Genomic DNA, 24897 nt, shown 5'->3' on the forward strand with positions numbered 1-24897 from the left:
TAAATACAGTTGAAGCGATAGAGGCAAAATGGGGCTTTCAGTTTTTGGTCACGGGGTGCGCAATTTGGAATTGGCAATGTCTTGAACGACATAAAAGGAGTTCTTGGGGTTGGGAGGCACAGAGAAAGAGAGGATGGACGGCGAACTGTTTTACTGCCCTCGTGGAAATAGGCTCGTTAATTTATTTGTCCCTACCATAGAGCTGATGTATGCCAGGCAAAAATGTACAAACACTACAACCAGTATTGCCATTCACCCTTGGGGGAGGTTGTGGAAAAGAAAAAAACTTCCATCAATGGCTCTGCTTGACCGAACATGGACAACGAACATCATTTCAGATAACAATTGGAAGCTGGCCAACCTTTTTGAAATGATATCCCCGGACATTATTATGATGGCGGGTCGTATTTGGGTGGTTTGCACCGGCTCGACCTGAGGTTTCAATCAACCCGATTGGGTTTATGGCCAGATCATAAAAGAATGAGACTTCCCGATCCTCATATCGAATCGTTCGTCGTTGGCATTGCCCTCCTTCCCCTAAATAAAAAAACCCGAAGTATCAGATTGTCTGGCCCGGTGGCAGGCTTTTTGTATATTGGATAATCAATATGATCATATCAGCAGTCGCGACTTCTAGAGACGCTGTCATTGACCATTTAAATCTAGTTCAGACCTCCTGAGAACTTCATCCCCAGACCCCGAGAGCTTGCAACTCTTGAGCAGCCACAATAACTGTCAACTCCGATGATCACTCTGCAGTATTTTCATGTACTGTACGACGTACTGTAGGTCCATACCTGCCCAAGAATACCTCAACGTGAGGCCGAGTTTTTGGCAACGTCTCAAGTTCTTCCACCCAAGTCAAGTGGGGGTTCTACGCGAGAACAAGACAATTGTGAAACGAGAACATCCACTGAGACACACAGACATAGCCGACAAAACGACGATCGAAGCATGTCCAACTGACCTCGATGGAGTGGTTTCATTTGGTTCTAGCTGTGCTCATTTACGCCAAAGTGGGATACGTGGTCTACTACGCTCTGAAGTATCTGAACCGACAGGAACAAGCTCACCTATCCAAGATAAAATGAAGACTCCCAAGAGTGAAAATGAGTTCACGCCAGATTGGGCCATGTTTGTCTTGGAAAGCTTCTTCAACGAGGAGGAAATGAAGTTGACGGATATTGAAATCGTTCAAGTCCAAGCCCAGAAGAATGAGGTCCAAGGGATCTTGAGTGAGACCTTTGTGGTGGATGTGGATTTCCGGCATCAAGGCAATGAGGAATCTAAGAGCATTTTCGTCAAGGTGCCACTCCACGGAGAGCCTTTGTACAAGGTGGTCAATGAAAGGGAGAAGATCATGTTCCAAGATGTCTTGCCCAAGCTCCAAGGGTTCCTGGACGACCATTGTCAAGGCTTTTTTCGTCTGCCCATGCCTCAATTGATTCACTGTCAATATGACGGACGAGGTGAGGAAGATGTGTTTGTCATGAACAATCTCTTGAGTGAGGGATACTACAACTTCAACACCTCCCAATGTCTGGATGAGGACCATATGAAGGCTGTCCTGGATGGACTATCCTATCTCCATGGCACAGGTCTGGCCTTCAAACAATCTTGCGGTGGCCTTAAGGCTACCCAATCCAAGCTTCCCGGTCTTGAGGTTCAGATCCAGATGTATGATCTGATTGGGAGCTCCAAGATGCGTGATCATTTCCGAAAACTCTTTCGGCCTTACCTTCATTTCATGGAGGAGGCTGAGCCCGGATTAGCCAAACAAACGGCGTACATGAAGCGTATGCACAAGCACATCCTCAAAGTGATCGAGAACCTCGAGAACTGTGGCTTTGATCGGTTGATCACTTTGGCCCATGGAGATGCCAAGCCAAACAACTTCATGTTTCGGAAGATCGAGATCGACATAGAGGATCTTGAGTGCGAAGGCATTGAATCGATCCTGATTGACTGGCAAGGAGGTTTCTTGGGCTCTGTCGCCAATGACCTCATGTGGGCTTTGTTTCCCTATGTGGAACGCGACAAAACGTTATACCTCAAGGCCATGGAGTACTACTTTGATCAGCTGCGGAATGTCCTGGACTCGTTTGGCTACTCCTACCAAGACCTGGATCTTCCGGACAATTTCCAGGACTTTAGTTCACTCCTCAAGAAGTGCTTGGTCCTAGAGTTCCTTATCGTGACTGTGATCAAACCCATCATGTCGTTGGAAAACCCCGATAAGTTGCATAAATGGCACAAGGAGACTCTGAAAAACACGAGACGAAGGTTCAAGAAAGGGGTCGTCAAGCCCAATGAGAGTGAGGTGTTCTCCAGTTCCAGGTTTCCTGGCTTTTGTCGGCTCTACTTTAACATTGCCACGGCTTTGGGAGCGTTCCAAGAGATGGGCCAGATCTATTTCAATGAGATGAAGGATTCCATGTTTGATCAAGACAAATTGGATAATCACGATAGTGACGATGAGGACGACCAAGATCTGTTCTCCAGGGTCATCAATGCCCCTCAACGGACCCTCATCCGAGCTACGGCCGTCTTCACATTGGTTACCAGTGTCATTTTGGGAATATTTTTCGCTTGGAAGAATCGGCTCCACACAATTTTGTACTGAAATAAACTGGCAAACTCCACCGATTTCTCATCGGAAATGGCTCATCCATCAATCCTTGTTCCTTCAATTGACCATACCATACAGTTGATGTAAGTCGGGCAACAATGTGCTAATACCACAAGGCAAAATGGCTTCCGTCCTTCAGGGATGTTGTGGAAAAAAATCCTTCACAATGACTCTGCTGGACCGAACATGAACAGAAACCATTATACTGGATTTAAACCACTATTTGATTTTAAAATGTCATGATTTTTTTTGTGCCCACGAACTTTGTGCCAACCCTGTATATTCAGACATTACGTCACACTCAAGGGCTAGCCATAAGCGACAACTTTAGTTTGTTTGTGATATTTACTAATTTAACAATATATATAGTGGAATTTATAAATTTGGAATTTTCCACCTTGAAGTGGTTGGGATTGTATTTTCAGTGGCGAGAAGGAAGTCCCATTTTGATTCAGTTCAGTTCCATCAAGAAAGAAAGTATCTGAGAAACCTTCTACTGTATTTGTTCTCAGGGAGACGGGAGCGATAATTGTGTTCAGTGGTTTGGGCACCCATTTTACGATCCCTCCCGAATAGACATGCATGAATATAAAAGGCTTGGTTTACCAAAAGATCTCATGTTTATCTGAAATGAATCACAGAGGGAGAGGAGGGAGCCCTTTCAAAGCCCGCCAATTTTGGCATTCCGGTCCATTTGAAGCGCATGTTTTGAATTTTTCCTCTCGGCATCTTAATTGGACGGATTCATCTCCATATTGGTGAGCAATAATTCTTGTATTGATTTACTAGACTCAATATTTGGTGATGTCGATTCCCATGCATGGAAGTCAAGCTCATTCAAGCCACGAACAAGCCCCTTTCCATACGTTCATTTTCCCCTTGAACACACTGTATATACTGTGTACTTCATATAGAGTCTTAGACGAGCACTACTTGGTACGAAGTGCTTTGCATTTGACACTACCATTTCACCACTTTATGGTTCTACGATGTACGTATATATGACCTGTCGGAACGAGCTTTGTCAGAACTGCTATGTGTTCAATTCTCATCAAAGGCTCTAGGTTCAAATATGTTCGGTTCAGAGGTCCTTGCTCCTCAAGAGGAACATGTTTTGGACCTGATGAAGAATCGGGCTGACGTCTTGACTAATTAGAATTGCCAAAGACAGAGCACACTCTAACTCTGCACAGTGGTAGCAACTTTAATCGCCACTTTCAGCCATATTTGAAGTGGATCAATTGATATTGATATTCCCGTGAAATTGTTATATTGTTCCAGAGGGAGAGAGAGGCGTTGCCAACTACGATCTCATTACAAGCGTCGATCCTTCATAAAAAAATCAACAAAGCGTGTCTAATATTTTTGGGTTTGTGATTGGACTTGTGGGGGTGTGGCGATACAAGCCCGTCTGTAAACAACGCACTTAGTGAAGGCCCATTTAAATTCAAATCGGCGGCATTTACGTCCGTTCGTACGTACGTACGTATCTCATTGGCCTGCCATAAAACGCATCATGTCGTCCTCTTAAACGAATGGTGATCGTACCAGTCAATAAATCTGCAACCACACTAAAACAAATCCATGACTCGGTTCGTTGTCGCATTTTGAACGCTTCTCGGAGGGATTTGTTTCAGTGGAATTCAACTTGATAAATGAGCGATATCTCGGCTTTTGAACCCGAAGCCTGAGCTTTTTTAGTATGTTTTGGAGCTCCATTTGAACAATTAGGGTAAGTTGGCCTCATGGCCTCGTGTCCAATTGGTTAGGTAATTGAAATGAATGCTGGTTGGAAAATGAAGAAGAAGTGTGGTAATCTATGGGCGAAGAGCATAAGTATGTACAGCTGGTCTAGGGATAACCTTTTTAGAGAACAAACATTTCATTTCTGTTTTTTGTTCAATCAATCATGTTGTTCGCTCCAATTTAAAAGAGGAATTGTTGTTTGCGTGTTGTCAAGTCTGGCTTCTCGATACATAAAGGATAACGTGGGCGAAGACTGGAGCATTTGTAATTATTTATCATTTGCCTATTTATCTCAATCAGGAAATAAAACACTAACATCACAATTTTAAATGTGACACATATAAACTTTTCTGATCGAAAAGTCGGTGGTCGATAGCAACTACGTACGTATGAAGTGTTTTTGATATCTCGTGCTTAAGCTCAGCATTCGCTTTATCCTGTTCTCATTTTGAAACTTTTGCCAAACGCATGGGACAAAGCCTGTTGTTTTTTTAACTGAAACACTAACCACTCCTCCCCTCCGCAAAGCAACGAGTCCACCCAAAACCCAGACAACCTCGTCCAAGATCTCCACGTGGTCTGTGTGATTATTCGAATTCCAGCATTGTCACAAACGAGAAAAGATTACTCTCAGGGTGGGTCTTGGTAGCATTGCAGTTGGAATTGAAAGTTAATCTACTTCGCATCCAGCTTTGTTTGGTCAAAAGATTAATTGTGCGGTCAAGCCGGTCGCTCTAGATTTTGGGCTGGGCTCATTTGCTCTTGGATCTGCATAAACAAGACCCTCAAGTCGGCGTGTCTGGCGAACTTGGGGGCTTTTTTCTCGTGCGGAATAATGGATGACCACTGTCATTTTGGGCCCAGTTGGTTCTAATTTCAGCAACACACGTGCTCAACCGACGAACTTTTGACCTTTACAAATGGAACCCCCAACTTTCCATCAAGTAATAGTATTTCTGAGATGAGTTTAAATGTCACTCACTCAGGGGAGAAATTGAGGCTGCTCGAACTTGGTGGGTGACAGTTCTTTAATAAGTGATCAGAGTCATTCGCCATTCATGGGGACTTGACTATAGGGAAAAACACGCCGGTCGATCGTGGGGCGGCAAAAACCACGCCTTTTCCATTAGACCGATGGCGTTTTTATTGCACACACAACAAAGAAAAGCTCATTCAAAGCAATTTAATGAATCGGTCGGCACTTTCAAAGTCATGATGATATCCTCCTGAGCCTCCTCGTCCCTCCCAGTCAGTGAATGGTTGCCGTTGAATGAGATGAAATGACATCACACCACACACTCCACTCACTCACTAACAATGTGGAGCACGCAATACCAAAAAATACATCTAGAAATTGTAGGTCAGCGGCGGGTCTAGTATTTTTTTGAGATTGAAATGAATGTCCCGCTTACAGGGCAAGAGTAAAAAGATGGCGGAAAAGGACCTTCATTTCGGGGCGGATTTTTTCCTCATGAAATTGTTGGAGAGGAAAACGATGGTGGACAACATTTGGAACGGAGTCAAAGTGCTTTGTATTGGTCTGGCTTTGGTAAAGCATTTTTCGTCCCCTTTAGGTTTGCTAGAGCCATTAGTTCTTACAGCGTTTTGCTTTCAGATTTTGAGTGTGTACAGCCTTTATTCAGGTTCGAAGGACAAGCCAGTAACCTTGGAGGACATCAACCAATTGAAGTCCGCCATTCAGGATGATGAGATTCGGGAAAACGTCCAACTGAAAATGATCAAAGCCTTGAACGCCAGTCTAAGTGAGTAGCTCTTTTACGTAGCATAAAGTCCCCAGTGATTCCTGGTTCAAGATGGTTTGTCACAGAGTGATCATTTGTCATTGATGCACTATCAAATGACCTTTTCTCAATAAAGATTAATGACCCAACAATGCGCGAAATGAGAATGAGAGAGAGAGAGAGAGAGTAAAAAAGAGAGACGAGCCCTCCATATTCAGATTTCCGTGATTCACGGAGGTCGGGGAAAGTTCTGAACTGTGTGCCGTTTTCAGAGTCGGCCGAAGAGAGCCGGAAACGCATGCAGGTGGTCACCATGTTTGATTGCTATCGCACCACCCGATTGAGTCGAGCCCAAGTGGTGTACTATGATGGTTGTTTCGTTGACACAACCCAGGGGGGCATGAACATCCTTACCGGGATCTTCACCGTCAAGGACCCGGGCGTGTATCAGTTGTCATTTACGGCCAAATATGTCAGCAGTAGCAAGGGCCGTTTTGGAGCTTGGTCCGACATCTACGTCAATGATACGGTGAGTGAACCCCATGCGAGCTCCGAGAGTGCCTTTGGGTGATGTGGTTGATTTTTTAGGTGGTGGCGGATTCTCAGAGGGAGTACAATGGGAACGAAATGAGCAGTTCCGAGTCGTCCACGCACACCGTGATGGTGATGTACCCCTTGGTTGTGGGAGATCTCGTCAAGGTCCAGTTCAATAAGGATGGATCGAGCTACATTCACTCGGACCACGACCATGATGTTCATTTCACTGGTCGGAGGATCTCTGACTTGCCCAATAATCGCCGATAAAAAGATGGAGAAAATATATATTTTGATATCAAGCAGAATGCCTACTCACGACCGAGGCCATCGTTTCTTTTCTCTTCTTTCCTTTTCTCCTAGTCTCATAAAACACTGATTCTTACTGGAACGAATGTGGATGATAAACGAGGAGTTTCGGCGCATTTTTGCGCTTCAATATTTCAAATTCCTTCCCATTAGAGAATTGACTCGATGGCCTGACCCTTTCAACGCCCAACACACGAGTGATTACGAAGTGCCCGTTCATGCAGTAGTGACCAACCATCCAACCAACCAACGACCTCAAATGAACAAAGATCATGAGTTCTTGGACAAACTGGTAGAAAGGCTTGGAGTGGAAGGGAGGGAGAGGAAAAACCAGAACCAACAGATAACACAACGAACTCACAATCACGGATTAATTGGAACGATTTAATTTCTCGTGTTTATCAATGGAGAGGATCTGAAAAATTCCTTAAAAGGGACCAAGATGTCTGAGGAATGCGTGTTAGTCTGACTAGTTCTTTAATTACAAGCCATATTTCATTTCTTGCCCCCACTTCCACGGGCGAAGATTGAACAAAGTCTGGACTCGACTCGCATCAACTAGACAGGAAACACGAACAACGTTAAGTCTTGATACCTTCTAGATTTTCCACTTATTCAATGATATAAAATAGTACTCTCAAGTTCCAAAGAGAGGAAGGAGACTGGCAAAGCAAATTGTTTCTTAACAAGTCTCTGGGCGAATGTTCGTCACGTCGAGGATGCCCTTCCATAAATCAAACTAACTTTGAAAACCACCCTACCAACCAATGCATGGTTTTGGGCGAGAGGATGGGTTCTTCAAATTCCCATAAATCTCCGTTTTGCGCAGCTAAACTTACCGTGCCGTAATACGCCAAGCCCTGCAGGACCACGATATCTGGTGAGGGAATGGGGGCGTGTCCTCGAGAGAGAGATTCCCACAAGCTCGGCCAAAATATGCACGATCCCGAAGCTGGAGGCCATGGGCATGGTTAATGCCTAATTACAGTGCCTGAGACGGTTTGTCGCAACGCCAAAAGTTCTGTTAAATACTCAAAGAATATCGACAGGAGCATAACCATGTACCGTAGTACGTAAGACCATCCAATTGAGAGAGGGAAGACTAAACAATACGATCTTAGAAAGGAGCTGTTTTAATGACTAGTTAGTTGTTGGCATGAAAATATGAAAACAGAACATATTGCCACCGTTCGAGAGTGTTGATTAATTTAGTAACATACAATTTTAAAGTCATGACGCTTTTTTTAAAAAAAGAGGAAGAAAAGATGACATTCCTAGCGTTTTTTTCTATTAGTACATTTCGTTCACTCTTTCTTGCGAGCCCACTTTTGTATATTAATATTTCCAGAGCTCAATTCCATGATGCAAGCTTTCCTGGCTCCTGCCACGTGGATGTAGATTTGTGATATCAATATTTTGAATTTTGGAAAAGGTTGATGATGATGAAGAAGGCGAAGAAGAGGAAGGAGATGATCGAGGTGTTGATGGTTATTGGCACCAAAATGATGACAGATTATGCAAAGTACAACACGCCATGGATTCCGCCGACCACCCACTCTGATGAGTCATCAACATGATCGCCGCCTTCCATGCCATTCCAAGGTTTCACATCAACGCACAGACTCCACCGAATCATCTACCTATGTAGGTACATGTACCTACATCTTCATAAGATGCTCATAGCTCAGCTCCAAGATCACACGAGCTCAGCCGTCGAGCACTTTCAACGTTAAAGGGTTTAAAAGTACCAAGCACGCAAATGGCATTTTCATTCAAATTTGTTATTCACATCAGAGCATGATGTTCTAATGACATTGGTCTTTTTGTTTGCCCTCTTTCCCATTGAGCGCTTTGCTCGAGTTCTGAGTCGTCACCGTTGGTTCATTCCATTGTGGAGAGATCTTTGTAGAGCACTTGAGGGCGGTCTGCTTTGAATATGACGACCAAGAGTCTACTTATGAATGAACCTGAGCAATATCCGAAATCATTTTCTGACTGGTGCAAACACCTTCTAACTTCTACTACGCTCCTCACCAGAGCAAGTACACACGTGCAAGCTCACCGAAAAGCAATTCTAGCCTCACAAAGTCCCAACATGGATGGGTGTTGCAACTTGAATGTGTAAGACCCTGAGCTGAAGCGAAGCGTTGGATGGTTTTCAAATTCGATTCCGTGGCGTTTAGGCCCCGTGTGCTCAGCGACCTCCCTCCCCTTGACTCCCACATTTTTTGTCAATTATGAATATGAATGCAATGCACTAAATGTTAAATACCCGGCTCAGCAAGGGGTTGAAAATCGTTTCTAAAGATGAGTCATTAAATGACGGGCACTGACATCTATTCAAAACCAATGCCTTCATGTACGTACTCGTAGGGACAATGTACCATTCATCCAAATCAAAAACCAGGCGGAAATCGTCGAAAGCGGTTCTTTTCTTTCTCACTGAGCTGAGAGCTCAAGGTTTCATGGATGTTTCTCCAATTCTAATTAAAGGGCGGTTTGGAGGAGACAAAAAAATGTTGAACTTGATGCTCTGGCAGCGGAAAAAGATGCCTTTTCATGCCCAAGTTTACGAGAATGCCTGAGCACTCCCGAGAACGGAGTGAGTGGAATTCTAATGTGTGATTTTTCCCCATTTCATTGGGTGTGAACCAAGTTGGAAATCGTATTCACTTTTTGTATCTCCCAGCTCGGGTCAATGGTTGGCTCGAATAAAAGTATTCGTCCCTCAGGTTTCAGAGGGGTTTTGACCAAGGTGTGCTTACGCACGCTTGATCTCAACTGAAATTTGTGCTCATCAAACTCTTAACTATTTATGAAAACCTCTTAAAACAGTCCGTAGAAAATTTCCGCTGTGTGACATTTGTGAATTAATCATTAACTGCAATGGTTTTTGGCATTTTTTTTGGTTTGAGGTCTTTGACCAAGTTATCAGTAGAGAAGGACACTAAAACTGTTCTTGTTTTTCTCCTCAAAAATATAGATTTGTAAAAGCTAGTCAAAAATATGCTGAACATGCTCTAACCCAAAAAATGAGCCAACAATTGAAAGAATGCTTCAAAAATGAACAGGAAAATAAAACAGATCTCAAATAATGGCCGCAGGCAGTAACAACGATTTTGCAAACCAAAAAAACACAACAAATAACGGGTAAACCAAACAATACAAATTTCCTTCACAAAAGTAAAGCCCAATTCCATTGTATTTTCGTTTGGTAATCCAACTCAAATTCCTTGGTAGACCAAATATCATATAATGATTAAAAGGTAACAAATATTCGAATGATAACCTTTCATTTAAATAGTACTGGGGATCAAATTCCCTGTTGCGGTTAGAAGAGCCCGTGAAAACCAAAACCAAAAGTAAAAGCAGATAACATTTGTGAACTTTGGTTCAGCTCAAACCGTCAGTTTTCCGCATAGGACAGTAAGATTGGCAATCAAAATGACAAATTGCCACCAATGTAGCTTAGTAAAATCCAACTGAGTTTTACTGACAAGTTTGCACTATCTTTTTTATTGGTGAATGCTAAAGTTGGCTTGAGGGGTGAACCTTGCTGAGAAGTAAATTCGGCCTTCACATTGACAAATTTTTCCGATGGAGAATGCCATTGTTCTATATCAGATGGGTTCTTTGTCTGAGGGTGGGGTTGACATCTGAACCATGGACCTCTCTGTTACCAGGAAATTGTACCAACCATTACACCATATCTCCTTTCTAAAAACGCTAACTGCCAACGGCGGGATTTGAACCCAGACCATCTGTGCGAGACCTCTTGTCTCGCTTGCGTTGTCTTTGAGTCCGCTCAGCCGTATGCCTGAGCCTATTTATCGCGATTTTTCTTTTGCCTCGGGCCAAAACCAGAATCTACTTACAATTATGCAAAAAAGCTTGTAAATTACATTTTATGTTGCTTAGTTTGTGTTAGGTGAGAAAACGTATAACACATGTTTTTGTGCGTCTCTGTAGTTATCTTTTATCACAATAAACAAAAGTTTAGGCAAATTTACTTCGAATTGGGTGTGAACTGGTGCAGTGGGTATATTATGCACAATCGGACAGTACAGTAAAATGCAACCAATCAATCCGAATTAGAGTTGTACAGCCCCATGTGTCATATCTACTTTGCTTATTGTTCAAACATCAGCGAAGATATAATTGGGTGTATTTTGGTACGACAATAGTACTGAAGGGATCGTCGAAACGAAAATAATGTTTCTGACTTTTTTGATGCTCAATATTTGATAGATGTCAATCGGTCAGTCATCAACTGACCCATTCTTGACAATTCTAAGTGGTCAGAAGTTACGACATGATAGATAGTGATTACAAAGATGAAGTAATGCTTAGGCTGAAAATCTATCATCAAGGAACAAATGCCGTTATTTCTTATTTATAAAATAAGGAGGAAACAAACATTGAAAAACATTCTGAATTTGACTTCTTATGATACATACCAAAGCCAAGAGGCACAGCTATTTACTTGTGTTTCACCATTGTTATGTTTCAAATTATAAATCATCTTTAAATATGAACATCCCTCAGCTCTTCCAATTTCAATGTCCTCAGAACCATTCTATACACTTCAATGAGCATGCACAAGGATTCGACGCCATCATTGGCAACATATTAAAACTTGGCCAACTACTTGTGTATCTTATATGAAGTAGTTTTAAGGTCAAACTTTTTTATCATGTCTTACTTATTTGGCTTGAATTCTTGACTGCCTTTAATTTTGTTGTTGGCTTTTTTGTTCCACTTAAAGGTCTCTTCCACATTTCTTCTTACTTTAACTTCTGTATTTGTCCTATTTGTGGATATGCGTCTAATTTAATGATTTAACTTTTCTAATAATAACGAGGATGTATTCTTTTGATGCTAGATAGGCAGCTAGAGCCAGGTCGTTTTATTCAAGAGACTTGTTTCTCAACCAACATTTTCCGCTCTTTGAGTGCTTTTGATTCAGGGTTCCACTTCCACGGGGCCCGAGCAGAACATAGCAATAAACTCTTCGTAATCAACCATGTCGTCGCCGTCAGCATCAGCACTGGCCAGCATCTCATCAGCATCCTCTACCGAAAGCTTCATTTGCCCATAACTCGTGACAACATTTCTAAGGGGAAACAAGCAGACATCTCATACTCTTGAATACTTGCTTGACATCGAGTACATATTGGTGATGTATAGCAGTTAAAGTTTGTTGTTGGTTCCAATATGGATGTAGGTATGTAGGTATGTTTTGCTCCGCTATTTAGACCCGCTAGTGAAGCATAGGACTTGAAACAGATTTCCAGGTGGAACCAGTTCCCGTGGCTCGCATGTTTGTCAACCAATATAGGACTATATTAAAAATACTGATCTAATGACAACAATACTCGAGTATTATGTTCGTACGTAAAAGTTAAACCTCCATAAACCGATAAGACCTATAACATTGCACAAGGGTATTGGACCCTGAATTATTCTAATATTGGAGTTTAGATCGTTCAAGACTAAACAAAGCTATTTAGGATACGGTGGTTGTTGGTTTTAAAAGCCAGAATCTGTTCGTTCATTATACATTACACAGTTAATTTCAAAAGCTAGATTTTTATTCACTTTTTATATTAAGTTGGCAAAGTAAATCTCATTTTTAACTAGAGATCATTTTATGGATAGTCAAATATGGTCCCCCAGTGCAACTTGCAGAGATCCATCTATTATTCGCATTGCAAATTAACTTTTTAAATGTCACGGCTTTTGGCTTTTGCTTTGCTCGAAAAGAATAAGAATAGGGAGACCGAAGTGAAAGCCGTCTACTACACAAGAAAAACAAAACTTGTCATATGAACAATTTCTCACTAAATAAGGTATGTAGATCGTAGAATTAGCACAAGTTGTTTCTTAAACAGAGGGAGAGCCAAAAGCTATGAACTAGGGCTCAAATTTTAGGGTAAACAAAACCTATATTCACTTAACACCCAAAGTTTGTCCATATTTGTTCGTGGAAATACGCGCACAGACTACAAATCGGGTGAATAAAAACACCAATCTAGATCTTTACTTGCCTCAACTCTTCTTTGGACAATTTCCCACTACCATCCTTGTCGAATACTCTAAAGGCTCTTCGGAACAATTCATCCTCGGGTAACTCATCTCTCGATTCCATCCTCTTTTGCATCAAGGTCTGGAACTCGTCATAGCTCAACTTTCCGTCCAAATCTCGATCCACCGACTGAATAAGAGAGAGCAAATTGAATGTTGGTCTCAATTAAACAACAGGGTCGTCATACTGTGAAATCTGAACCTTGAGCAACTCTTCGATATCCTCGTCAGTGGGATTCTCGCCCAAAGCTCTCATGACAGTGCCAAACTCGCCGGCAGAGATCTCTCCACTCTCATCCAAGTCAAACATGGAAAACGCCTTCCTGAACAACGGGTTTTCGGTTGCAGCCTCCTCAGGCTTAGCCTCTGTTTCTGCTTCAGCTTCTGCGGGCGTGTTATCCGCTAAAAAATGGAAATATAATCAATCAAAAGCCAACATCAACCTCCTCTCTATGTATCAAGTTCACCTTACCCTTTTCAGCATCCTCGGCATTGGCCTCTGCCTCATCTGCGTCTTCATCGGGTGGATTCTTAGCCTCAGCCTCAGTTTCTGCTATGTCGGCAGTGGCGGCCTCCTCCTCCTCCTCCTTATTGTCAGGTGTAGCACCTGGATCCACTATCACAGCCAATTCATCGAGGGGAGGCTCCACCAGATCTTCCTCAAGGTTACTCTTGGCATCCTCGTCGGGAACACTTTTGGTGGCCTCCGTATCGCTCATGGTGACTGCCTCTGAAAGAATGCCAACGAGAGGAACTTGAGAACTATGAGAACTGAGAGTCCGTGCAGTTCGGGATGGCCGGCCTGGGCTAAACTTCAATCAATGGCTGACATCTATAATTTAAGACCAAAGTTCCTTCCTCTTTCCCTGCCTCTTTGGAGAGAAGAACATGCACGCAGTCTTCACCAATTTAAAGCCAGCATGCGAGACTCGATCAGACGGCTTGAAGAAAGTCAGTCAGCCAACCAACCACTCATCCACCCAGCTACTTAGTATGATACTGAGTTACTGACTGGCGACGAGTTACTACTACATACTGTAGGTAGTTCATGTTCTGGCTGAAGGACGGAGGGACCGTTGTTCACCGACCATCGATTTCTCTTCTAATAATTCATGAAATATTGGCCCTTCGATTGGCACAGACCTCTGAGAGATGTTTTCACTCCCGTTACTAGGCAATATAGTCTTCGCCAAAGTCAGATGTTCGCACTTTTTAGTGAGAAACATATGAGTCCTGAAATGGGCTCAAGAGTAACAACGTATATCTGGTTTCATGGGGATTCATGAAAGTACATGTATGTACAAAATCTGGTAACCAAAAATTGGGTGGCGGAATTGGATTGATCTTTGAACGATTGTGGTTCAGCCTTGAAAATGCCATGAACAGTTTTGGTCGAACGACTTGAAGAGCTTTCGAAAATGGATGCCTGATGAATAATGTACAAACAAGGTAGTCACGCAACGGGATCAAATGACAAGCACTCACTAAAAGGCGGCTCAATGTGCCAAGAGGTCCCTTTACACGCCCCTTCGTGAATGCACTACTTGCATATAGTAATGCAATGGCATACATTCAACCATAATCGATAACGCCACGACCATTCAGCGCAAGGGATATCAAAAAAGTGTCACATAATGTGCCACAAAACGTAATGAAATCTTGGACGAACCCAATGGACCCTTGTGCCATACATACAATCATGAGTTACCTTATTGTCTTTCCCGAGCTCGACTTTCAAAAGGACTGTGTTGATGAAAGCTTGCGATGAAACTGGCAGACCTCATATGCTAACTGAGTCCAGTAGGTACTTAACGAGTCAAGGGCAAATCCGTGAGGTCGAAACCAAATCATACATAATACGTTGTCCTTTGCTTCGTGACATTTTCGTTGGAAAGTGCGGCATACTTTCAATGAAACTGCTGGATTGCTCCATGGTTAAGATTCGTCATTGCCACTGATGTAAGGAAGAGATAACGAGTGGTTCCAAAATTAAGGGTGGAGCCTACTTTTACGGATGATGAGGAGCTATCGCAGGTTGACGTGGAACATTTTGGCCTTGATTGACTCTTATTTGAGACGATGACGTCATACGAATACTAACAATCATCATTTTTTGCCCCGGTCAAGTGGAACCCTACTAATCTGGCCTCCTCATCTTTTTTATGCTCTAAATTCATGCCAGCCTTCATTATCCGTTAATAACGTAGGTTCATTTAGGCCGTCTAGTCTTGGCAGTAACTAATGAATGGGGTAATCCATAGAGATCCCGGGGACGAAAATCAGATTTTGGCCTTGATTGACTCTTATTTGAGACGATGACGTCATACGAATACTAACAATCATCATTTTTTGCTCCGGTCAAGTGGAACCCTACTAATCTGGCCTCCTCATCTTTTTTATGCTCTAAATTCATGCCAGCCTTCATTATCCGTTAATAACGTAGGTTCATTTAGGCCGTCTAGTCTTGGCAGTAACTAATGAATGGGGTAATCCATAGAGATCCCGGGGACGAAAATCAGATTTGAGGAGCTCTGAGAATGTTACATTTATCTGGATCAGTGTTTCTCTGCTTTATTTGCTGAAGCCTCATAATGAGAGATGGGGGATATATGCAAGATCTTTCCCAAAATACCCACATAAAAATGCAATAATTCTTTGAATATGCACAGAAAGGGTAAAAACATGCATTTCATTTTGCAGACTTTCCAGTTTTATTTTCGATATTTGTTATCAGATCTCAGTAACAGTCAAAAGTAAGCCGCAATAAGGAATGGTTTTGCGGGGTTTGAGTTCTTTCAATATTTTCCTACCGCCAGCGGTAAAGCGATTGTCATGGGCAGTTTGAGTAATCTCAAGCAACTGAGATTAGTTGTTTTTTTTTGCTTTTTTAACACTTCCATGGACTGAATTATGAATGCCTTAGTTTTGAATTAAAACATAGAAACCTTGGCTTACATTTCACTTAAGAATGTCACTTACTTACCCACAAGTCGGCATCTCAAATTTGAATTTGCCTATTTTACTGACCTGATTGTATCTGGCTTCTCTTATCCATGGAGTTTACTAGGACTGGAGATGAAAGCTTTTTGAAATCTTGCTGGAAGACATTTGAGCATTGCGTTGCCTCCTGAATGGGTACTTCATGGGGAAGAAATAGTTGATCAAGCACCCCCTCAGTTGGCATGAATCTGATTAGGAAGTAGCACACTGCTTGAAAGTCTTCTTCTAGCAATGTTTTGTAGAGCTTTTTGGTCCAGACCTTGCGGCCTCCAAGTCCTATCTCAACCATCACAACCTCAAGCCAGTACGGTAACTCAGTAAGGTCAAGTCAATTTAACAGATTTGAAATACTTGAAGCGCAATTTTTACGCTAAAAAAATAAAAATACACGTTTTTACTTATTCACATGCATGGGAAAAAAATCTTTAGCTGGAAAGGCCGTTTGTAAATCATTTTGTTGCTTTCGAATCTTCGATTTTTGCAACTCGGTTTAGAAACCTTGAAATATGACTTGTACTTTGGTTTTTAGGTTGCTCTTTTGTATTGAAAAGTACCATGACCTCCCAAGAATAGGTACTGGCCTCTTCTTAGTTGATTTAATGTACTCTGTCCCCCAAAAACATTCAAAATATGCAAAGAAAATTGCTAAATCGTGAAGTATGTAAACATATACAGTTTAACTCAGTATTTTATTAGATATGCAAAGTATCATTATTCCACTCATCTCTACTCCTCAACATTTCAGCCAACGTTACAGAACTATATTCAGGAAGCAAAATGACGTCTAATTAATTTTTTCCCCTCAAAGGAAATTCGACCTCAGCATTGTGAGAGAAAAATATTATAACTAAGCCAAAAAACCATTTCAACTTTTGTTTGGAAGTTTTGATGATAGTATTGAAAGCTTAAACAATTTGACAATGACCTCAATTTTTCAAGATGGTCCTATTTTTTCCTTTTTTTAGTTTGTCTTAAGCCGTATAAAATGCAATCATTTGAAATGTAATCTTCTCTTTTCACGAGAAAAAAGAGAAAGCATTGCTTCTAGTTGCTAAAGAGACGCTCTTTCGCTTTTTTGCTTTTGGCTTGACAATGGGTTTCGTTTCCACTCGAAAATAACCATAGGCTTTTCCATGAAACCAGGGCCGAAAAACAAAAATGCTTGAAAGGGTACTCTTCCCCTCCAAAAGTTCCAAACTCTCCTTGGCTAATTATTTTGCCTGGCTACTCGCTTTGAAAAATGTTTACTTGTTCAGTGCCAGAATCCAATTGGAAAGCTAAATTCTTATGCAACAATTACAGCCATTTGATTCTCGTATAAAAGTATTACAATAGTTTGAATAGATCAAGCTCAAATTTCCACTCTATTCTTATAAGACTGCTCATTCAGTCTAAAGTAGCTCTCGAGGATTTTCGCACGAAAACATGTATTGTTTATGAGCTCGAAATCACAATTTGAATAATTGATAGATCATGCACTAGAGCTCTTTAATCAAACACTGAAAACACGGTGGGAACAATGTGGGTGTGAATAAGGAAAGTTATCTGCCCGACACAATCGACCATGAAGACTCGAATGTCACTCACTGATTTCCCTTAGGTAGATGCATATTTGATGTGTATTACAAATTTAGCTTGCACTCGACTTCAACGAACATTTTTGTGCAAGCAATCTAATCGTAGGGCTCATCTTACAGTCTTGGCCGAATTTGCAGTGCATTGTTCCCACGGCCAGAAAAATATGGTTTGTCAAAAACACTTCAAGGACGTGGTCTTCTTACCTCCAATTCCAACGATTTGCTTGGGTCCTCCAGACTTTGCTCGTAATTGCGAATGAACACATGAATTATTTTCACTCCATGAGACACCAAAGCCTACCTGGAACACCGAGTCTCATGGTAGAGGAACTGAACGCTCTTGGGGTTCCATCAGTAACGACGCTACGAATTTTCCTTCTCCGTGTACGTAGTCTGTCTTTAGCAATGCGTGCGTGCGCAATCACCAAACCAAGAAACGAACAAGCAGAAGAGAGGTTTCCTTCCCCCTTTTTTACTCTTGAAGGTCACTTCGCGGCCTTTCCAAGGTTCGATATAGACCAAACATGGCCTTCGATGCGCGTCAGAGCTAGCCACTAGTAATTCGTCAACATGTGAATGGTTGATGGAAAATGGCACCTCAATGCGTCTAAAGACACTTCCATGGACAGAGGGACACCTTCACATCCTAGCCTTTGGCTTTCAGCCGTCGGTCATTAGTCAATGGTACGAGACATAGACGTCTTCTGATATCTTTTTTGAAATAGCTCAAGGCTAATAGACCATAGATTTCGTTTTCAACTATGAAGTTAGATCAAGCCAATATTTCCTGATTGGGTCTATCAAATGAAGACATCAGCATTTAACTTCTGATGGACCTGAAGCACGCTTCCACATACCCTCGAACGTTGCTTGTCTCCTCAAATGATGATGGAAAAGGGAGCTCTTGATCGCTGGTTATCAAGAAAACATTTCCCTTTCCCGTGTCAAGTGCAGGATTGTACCCGTCATAAAACTCCCTTAGCTGTCGTACTTTCCCCGAACCTTGGGACTAAGAAAGTGTTCCTGGAACAAGTAAGTCGAGCTTCGATGGGACGCTAGGCGAGATCGCCTAGATCGAGGAATGCCTCTTCAGGGATTGCCGCGACAAATGCGAAGAACCCAAATAAACAAATCAAAGCTTGTTTCCCCTTGAATGTCAAGTGCAAGGTTGAGACCACCCACTGGCACAATTTGCTCACTCCAATTCTGGTTTTCTTTCATCCTTTACTTTGTCAAACATTAAATTGGAAAAAATAAACGAGGTCTGAAAAGATACAGTGACAAACGATAAATAGATGACTGAATGTAACAAAAATTTAACTGGATTTCGGCTTTTTATTTGCCAGGCTTTTTTGTTCTACAACCTTTTCCTCCTTCGCTTTTAGAGAGTGCCAAACATTGGTAGATGGCGTTGGTTGGCGATTTGTTCTAAGGGCTGGATTTCGTGTTCCACGGGGACCTCTGTTGAGTGTTCCACATTGTTGTCGTAGCCGGTTCATTTCAGTTCGAGGGAGAGAAATCCAGTCAAATTTGGCGAGTCCATGTATTTGGAGCAGATTGCAACGCTTATTATGTGCTTTCTGCCAGATTGCTTGACCCCTAAATTGGCAATAAGGTGGATTGGGTTTTTAATCCAATATTGTTCAAACGAACCAACAACAGTTTTTCGAAACAATTGGTAGGGTGGGTTCTGGGAACAAAAAAACCTCGAGTAGCAGATATGACGATAAACATAATTCATGAACATCAAAGCTGTCTGATTTTTATAGACCCGACTCATAAGGAAAATGTTGCTCGATTACAATCAACATAAATTAGTCTTAGCATGATTTCATAGGTTCATAATGTTGGGTCTAAACGACGCTTTCGATGGTTTTCCAAGAACTGGACCAAATTGCAGCCCACCGCAGTCGGAGAGTTAAATGGAGAGAAACGCCATCAATTGTTTATGAAGTCATCAGTTGTTGCCTTTTGAAGTAGGCATGTCCCCGAGTTCGCGGAGGGTGGATTAAAAATATGTGAAAGGAAAACCACAAGATTGAATTCAAGCACCAAAATGTTGGCCAAGGCTTTTCATCGAGCAGGTATAGCCAACGTAAATGGGACACGCGATCCCCTGGAACGTCAGCCACATCATGATGTCCTACAGCCAGAGTTTCACGAGTCGTATAATGGCAAGAAGCCAACCTAAAAGCCGTCAGTGAAGCTGGGGTTTTGAAAGCGACTAATCGCCAGAACCGTCAAGCACAACGTGTTTTTGGCTCGAAAATTCTGGGCACCTTGCTGGCTCGACGCTCTCTGTACCTTAATCGATAATGAGCAGATCATAAACTATTCATGGTTACTCATCAAATAGAGGAACCATCCTTACTCAAGTTCTACATGCTAAACAACAAATGCGGGGCGTTAGCTTATTGGGATCCCCAACTAGAGACCGATCGAGTGCTTGAGCACTCCAAATGAGCCACGGGAATTACGTGTCATGTCCCTCCTGGCATCGGCCATTAGAAAGCTATACACACATTGAGGTCATTCCCCGGAGCTTGCTTGTATGTACGTATGTAGGTAGTAGTACCTTTGTGGTAGTCAAAGATTTTTAGTATTGTTCCATCTCCATTTCCAGGGCTTGTATCATTATTTGTTGTGCCTGGATTCGACCACCATCAGCCGTTGAGCAGGGGCCCCCTCAAGGGCCCTCTTTCGTGTGCGTGGGTGCATGCTCAGAAGTCATAATTCAGTAATGGAGGGCCCGACGTGGAACTTGCAGCCTTCGTCCAAAGGATTTTTTTTTCTCTAAGACCAATGGAAGTCAAAGAGCGAGAGCGTTAAATTTAGCCATCGAACCTGGCCAAAGTCAAGTGTTGGATTGTAAGCCCTTTCCGATGAAGGCCACTTCTAAGGTCTAAAGTCTCCTTGAGCCCTTCTAAGCGTCCTGCCTATCTAAGGTGGAAAAGGAGACGAAGCAACATGCAGAAACGAAGGTGAAGGCCAGCAAAAGACATGGGAAGGCAACAACAGAGTCATCACATTCAACGAAGGCTGCATTCAAGGCAAAGCACCCCCCCGGGATAAGGAGGAGGAGGACCAGGAGGAGAACCAGTTATCGATATTTCTTCGGACAAGGTCCGTCTCCGTGCCTGTTGTTGCATACGTCAGTGAGTGAGTAGCACGTTCATAGTCCCATTACTTGGTCCTGCTTAGTGCAGTACGAGCTCGGGTGGCGCATTACTGGCCGACTTACGTACGTGTACGTACTTGCTCGCTTTTTTGCTGGCCTCTTTTCTAGTATCTTTCCTGGCCACTGCCACTTTGAAAGCCATATCCATTTAGTGTATATGGAGGAGCCTGGCCTTCGAGTGTGTTTCGAATTCGTGGCTTACCTTGGCTCGGGAGTCCCGTGAATGGAATCGATTTCCTCATTAACGCCTTGTGCACCTGGGTGCCCCGAACAAGAGGGACGAGGCTAACCAGGAATAAGTAAAGAATTCTCCAACAAGATTTGAGCCCTCCTCCTTTCCTCCTTCTCAGAAACAAAAGCATCGTTTAATGTCAAGTACAATGACTGCAGTCACTCCCATGAGCACGTCATCCTCATCCATGTCTTCATCCTCAGCCCAGACGCCCCTACGGAAAGGCGGCCTTCCAGCTATGGACAAGATTGACGACCTGGTGCCGGCAGGTTTGATCCACCCTCGGGATAACCTTCACATTGTTGACCCCAAATATACCAGAGTGGGCGAAGGCTTCCGCAAGACGGTCCCACATGAAATGCAATGTGCCATGTTTTGTGGTGGACTCAAATGTAAATATGAAAGTGGGACGAAGTGGAAAAGCCATCAACAAGCCATAAAGGGGATCTACAGCCATTGGATCACGGACAATCTGCTGGCCATGGCGCGACCCAACACGGAAACAATGGCCCAACTCAAGATCATTGAGCAATTCAAGAATCATAACATACGATCCATAATCAACCTTCAGACCCCAGGAGAACATGCCAGTTGTGGCAATAAATTGGAGGCCTCGGGGTTTACCTACGATCCCAACGAGTTCATGAAGAACGACATCTACTTCTACAACTTTGGTTGGAAGGATTATGGCGAAGCACCCATGGCCAACCTTCTCGACATGGTGAAGGTCCTCTCTTTTGCTCTCTCAGAGGGAAATGTGGCTGTTCATTGCCATGCAGGCATGGGTCGAACAGGTGTCCTCATCTCCTGTTATCTGGTGTACTTCTTGAGGGTCCGTGCCAACGATGCCATACGCTTTGTCAGATTGAAACGACCCGGTGCTGTACAAACTAGGAAACAAATTGAATGTGTTAAGGAGTTTGAGACCTATTTCCTCCCTCAGTGCCTTGTCTTTAGTAACCGGCCCCCCAACGAGCCGGACAAGAAGCTGGGCCGGTTCTCAGTCGAACAGAGCCTTAAACGGCAAAAACTTGTCATTCATGGATACGAGGCCAGAACGTTGAAGCACATCCCCAAGCTCATTTACACCATCTGTGAGAGGCTGCTAAAGTTGTGCAACTGCAAACCTCTTTATCATATTAGTGAGAATAATTTCTCCAGGAACTTCATCGCATACAGACACGACAATAAGGGCAATAAGCTACTCAACTTCAAGGACAGTTCCGGTCAGAATACACCCAACGACAGTATAGCCATTACCAGACGCTCCAGTCGTTCCATGATGCTGAGCACGGATGACGAAATGTCCACAGGCATGCCAACCCCATCGTCCCGACCAGGATCCGAGACAAACTCGTACATTCAGTCTTGTTCATCCGCTCTTTCGGGGCTGGACGATAAGAAACTCGACGATTACTTGGGAGATGGGATTCACGGACAGACTCTTCAGGATAATATGGTCACGAAAGAGTTGGAGAGTCACCACGGTTTCCAAAAAGTAGCCAAGGAGGAAATGTTGCCAAAATGTAACCCCGATGCCGTTCACGAGGCCTTCTTGGCCAATCATGCAGAGCGCATCCGGGCCGAAGGATCCAATGAGTGGGCCACTGAAGAGACACTCTTATTCAAACGATACCGGGTCGACCTCAATAACCGTGCTTCTGCGTGGGACAAGTTGGAAACCGAGACGAATCTCTTTGTGCTCACTGCGCTGCTTCTGGAATGGCTTGAGCACCTGAAATCGCCCGTGCTCAACAAAGATGGCATCACTTACGTCGTGATCCGTTGCGATAACATCGATGCAGCCTTACGCAAACTTCCCATCCACGTATGTTACATCCTGGAGTACATCGTCCGTTTTGTGGCCAGACTCCAGCCGCTCAAGCGGTCGCAGAGTGAGAACCTTATGAAGCGATTTGTGGCCGCTCTGACTCATCAATCCCTTTCCATCGAGGGCAAGACATATCCGGGCGGGAAAGGGTTTCAAAAGCTAAGAGGCGGAACCTCGGAGAGCACTATGAAGTTCCTCATGAAACTTTTTGACGTCCTCACCCATCCAGGCCACATGGCTGATCACCTCGAAAACAACTTTGGTCTTCACAGTATGGCGGGAGGCTTCAGCAACTTGGGTGCGAGTGCTGCCTCAAGGTCTTTGAATATGTCACCCCCCAACGCTCATTATCTCAGTGTCTCCAGTTCGAATAACTCCATGGAAGTATCCAGTTCTCATTCAGTCTTGCAACAGGGAGACGATCTCGATTCAGCTGATTTCCAAGATCCCGAGAAAGATACCACTTCGGTTGTGAAAGTGTTCGACGTGGTCGCGGATATTGAAGTCCACAAGGAGAGTGATCCCAACAACATCGACCTGATAAGAGAAGTAGTAGATTCCGAAACAGCTGAACTGGACAAGCTGACAGAGGAGCTTCATGAGGAGAGCTTATTTTCTTGAACAAAACCAGCCTAACTTGCACAAAATGACAGAAGTCCGATACTTATATTGAAGAAGACAATCAGTATTGCATTCATTGACGCATCATGATCTTGATCCGAGATGATAGCCGTTCTACATTTGTTGGTGATAGCTACCTAAAATATATCCGACCAGTATTTATCGAGTTATTCGGGGCTTTTCATCATGCGTTGTCATTTGAAACTAAAAACTCAAGTATGCATCGAGTTTCATCAACTTCCTTTTCACAGCAGCCACACGATCCTTGGAAGTGTTTTCAAGAGGGAGTTTCGCCCACCTTATTTTCAAGCTCGTCAAAGGAGATAATTACCATTGATATCACATGTAATCAAGCAATTTAGGACCATTCTAATGACATCTTCTTGGTGGTCCAACCCCTTGTTTATCTTCTTTTCTCTCTCTCTCTCTCCTCTCCTCTCCTCTCCTTTTCAAACTGGAATTTTAAAGTTCGGAAAAGAGGTCACTTTTTTAGAGTTCACCTTTTTTTTCATTTTAACCTCTAGTATTTCAACTAATTTCAACAATCCACCGTTAAATCATACAACATCAAATATAGGTTGTCAAGGTGATGTGATTTCCTCGTTGCCTTGAAGTGAACATGCCAACCCTTATTTTAGTAATCAAATTTCAATTACGGAATAGGCTCGGTTGAAGAAGGGAAACACCACTCTTCTTAACTGCGTACAACAGAAGGCTTTTGTTTTATTGCAAGTCTTACCATGAAAAGAGGTGTGAGTAAGGAGGGTGCTCGTTAAAAATGAGGCCTCGTGAAGACTGATTGAAATTCTGGTTCAATTGCTGCTTCTTGAATGAAGGGGGGGATTGAAAAATTGTCGGCATTAATTAAAGATCGCCAGCTCTGATAAGTTTGAATGAGGGGCTCATTTCTGACATAACCTAGCCCCCACCACTACCACCACTACAACCATCACCATCACCACTCAACCTCAAGCACTCCACAACTGATACTAGATCAGGGTGGAGGAGCTTCTGGGATCTTCAGACGTCACGACTGAATGTATAAATTGAATCTGCTGCCATTGGATACATTTCCTTTCGTATTTTGAGCAAACATGTGAGCTCTGTGTACATACATTGTCTTTTATCTCGCATTGGTACCAGCTCTCCCACCTGAGGGGTCGTTTTTATCTCCAGAAAACGTTTTCTTATCTCCCTTTTCAATGGTCAAATAAGTCATCTTAGAGTTCTTAAACATCTTTGCTCACATCATGAGGTTCTTACGAGCCAGTTCCATGTTTTGGATCACAACCACGATTCTCTTGATCGCATTAGTCTTCACTGCCATCTATGTGTACTTGGTTTATCATCTGGGACCATCGCATTGGTCCATTAGTAACCGGTTCATCAACATTTGGTTTTCGAGTATGCTCGC

At 43.0% G+C, this 24897-nt stretch overlaps 5 protein-coding genes across 6 annotated transcripts in view; 4 read left to right on the forward strand and 1 right to left on the reverse strand.

Moving 5' to 3' along the window:
* Window positions 1–235: 235 nt before the first annotated feature.
* LOC131890667 (uncharacterized) lies at window positions 236–2675 on the forward strand. Its single transcript, XM_059240066.1, has one exon. It carries the CDS (start codon window positions 767–769, stop codon window positions 2621–2623), a length of 1857 nt encoding a protein of 618 aa, XP_059096049.1. The 5' UTR covers window positions 236–766; the 3' UTR covers window positions 2624–2675.
* Window positions 2676–4215: 1540 nt separating this feature from the next.
* LOC131890121 (uncharacterized) lies at window positions 4216–6959 on the forward strand. Its single transcript, XM_059239400.1, has 5 exons — window positions 4216–4361; window positions 5790–5924; window positions 5991–6138; window positions 6390–6646; window positions 6706–6959. Exons 2-5 carry the CDS (start codon window positions 5805–5807, stop codon window positions 6919–6921), a joined length of 741 nt encoding a protein of 246 aa, XP_059095383.1. The 5' UTR covers window positions 4216–4361; window positions 5790–5804; the 3' UTR covers window positions 6922–6959.
* Window positions 6960–11827: 4868 nt separating this feature from the next.
* LOC131890548 (calmodulin-like) lies at window positions 11828–18047 on the reverse strand. Of its 2 annotated transcripts, none has more exons than XM_059239913.1 (5): window positions 17826–18047; window positions 13517–13774; window positions 13247–13446; window positions 13008–13174; window positions 11828–12073 (listed from the first exon to the last, which is right to left on the reverse strand). In XM_059239913.1, the coding sequence occupies exons 2-5, from the start codon at window positions 13761–13763 to the stop codon at window positions 11923–11925; spliced, it is 765 nt and encodes a 254-aa protein (XP_059095896.1). In that variant the 5' UTR covers window positions 13764–13774; window positions 17826–18047; the 3' UTR covers window positions 11828–11922. The 2 variants fall into 2 exon arrangements, with proteins under 2 accessions (XP_059095896.1, XP_059095895.1); XM_059239912.1 differs by lacking the exon at window positions 17826–18047 and adding an exon at window positions 14753–14873.
* Window positions 18048–20500: 2453 nt separating this feature from the next.
* Window positions 20501–24037, forward strand: LOC131890547 (protein tyrosine phosphatase domain-containing protein 1-like). Its single transcript, XM_059239911.1, has one exon. The coding sequence runs from the start codon at window positions 21168–21170 to the stop codon at window positions 23481–23483; it is 2316 nt and encodes a 771-aa protein (XP_059095894.1). The 5' UTR covers window positions 20501–21167; the 3' UTR covers window positions 23484–24037.
* Window positions 24038–24487: 450 nt separating this feature from the next.
* LOC131889988 (uncharacterized) overlaps window positions 24488–24897 on the forward strand; it is a gene marked incomplete in the record, with an annotated part of 2214 nt that continues 1804 nt past the window's right edge. Inside the window, 1 exon segment of the mRNA XM_059239229.1 lies at window positions 24488–24870. Within this exon segment, the coding sequence (XP_059095212.1) occupies window positions 24734–24870 (137 nt within the window).

Source organism: Tigriopus californicus, chromosome 11, assembly GCF_007210705.1.
Source record: "Tigriopus californicus strain San Diego chromosome 11, Tcal_SD_v2.1, whole genome shotgun sequence".
NCBI classification, from domain to species: Eukaryota; Metazoa; Arthropoda; class Copepoda; order Harpacticoida; family Harpacticidae; genus Tigriopus; species Tigriopus californicus.

What these genes read in the sequence shown, in the direction of transcription:
- LOC131890121 (XM_059239400.1), top strand. Translation starts at nt 5,805, where the DNA reads ATGGCGGAAAAGGACCTTCATTTCGGGGCGGATTTTTTCCTCATGAAA. An exon ending in TTTGTATTGGTCTGGCTTTG is followed by an intron (nt 5,925 to 5,990) that starts GTAAAGCATTTT and finishes TTTTGCTTTCAG; the next exon opens with ATTTTGAGTGTGTACAGCCT. An exon ending in AGCCTTGAACGCCAGTCTAA is followed by an intron (nt 6,139 to 6,389) that starts GTGAGTAGCTCT and finishes TGCCGTTTTCAG; the next exon opens with AGTCGGCCGAAGAGAGCCGG.
- LOC131890547 (XM_059239911.1), top strand. Translation starts at nt 21,168, where the DNA reads ATGTCAAGTACAATGACTGCAGTCACTCCCATGAGCACGTCATCCTCA.
- LOC131890548 (XM_059239913.1), bottom strand. Translation starts at nt 13,763, where the DNA reads ATGAGCGATACGGAGGCCACCAAAAGTGTTCCCGACGAGGATGCCAAG. An exon ending in TGCCGAGGATGCTGAAAAGG is followed by an intron (nt 13,447 to 13,516) that starts GTAAGGTGAACT and finishes TCCATTTTTTAG; the next exon opens with CGGATAACACGCCCGCAGAA. An exon ending in TTGTCCAAAGAAGAGTTGAG is followed by an intron (nt 12,074 to 13,007) that starts GCAAGTAAAGAT and finishes GTTTCCCCTTAG; the next exon opens with AAATGTTGTCACGAGTTATG.
- LOC131890667 (XM_059240066.1), top strand. Translation starts at nt 767, where the DNA reads ATGTACTGTACGACGTACTGTAGGTCCATACCTGCCCAAGAATACCTC.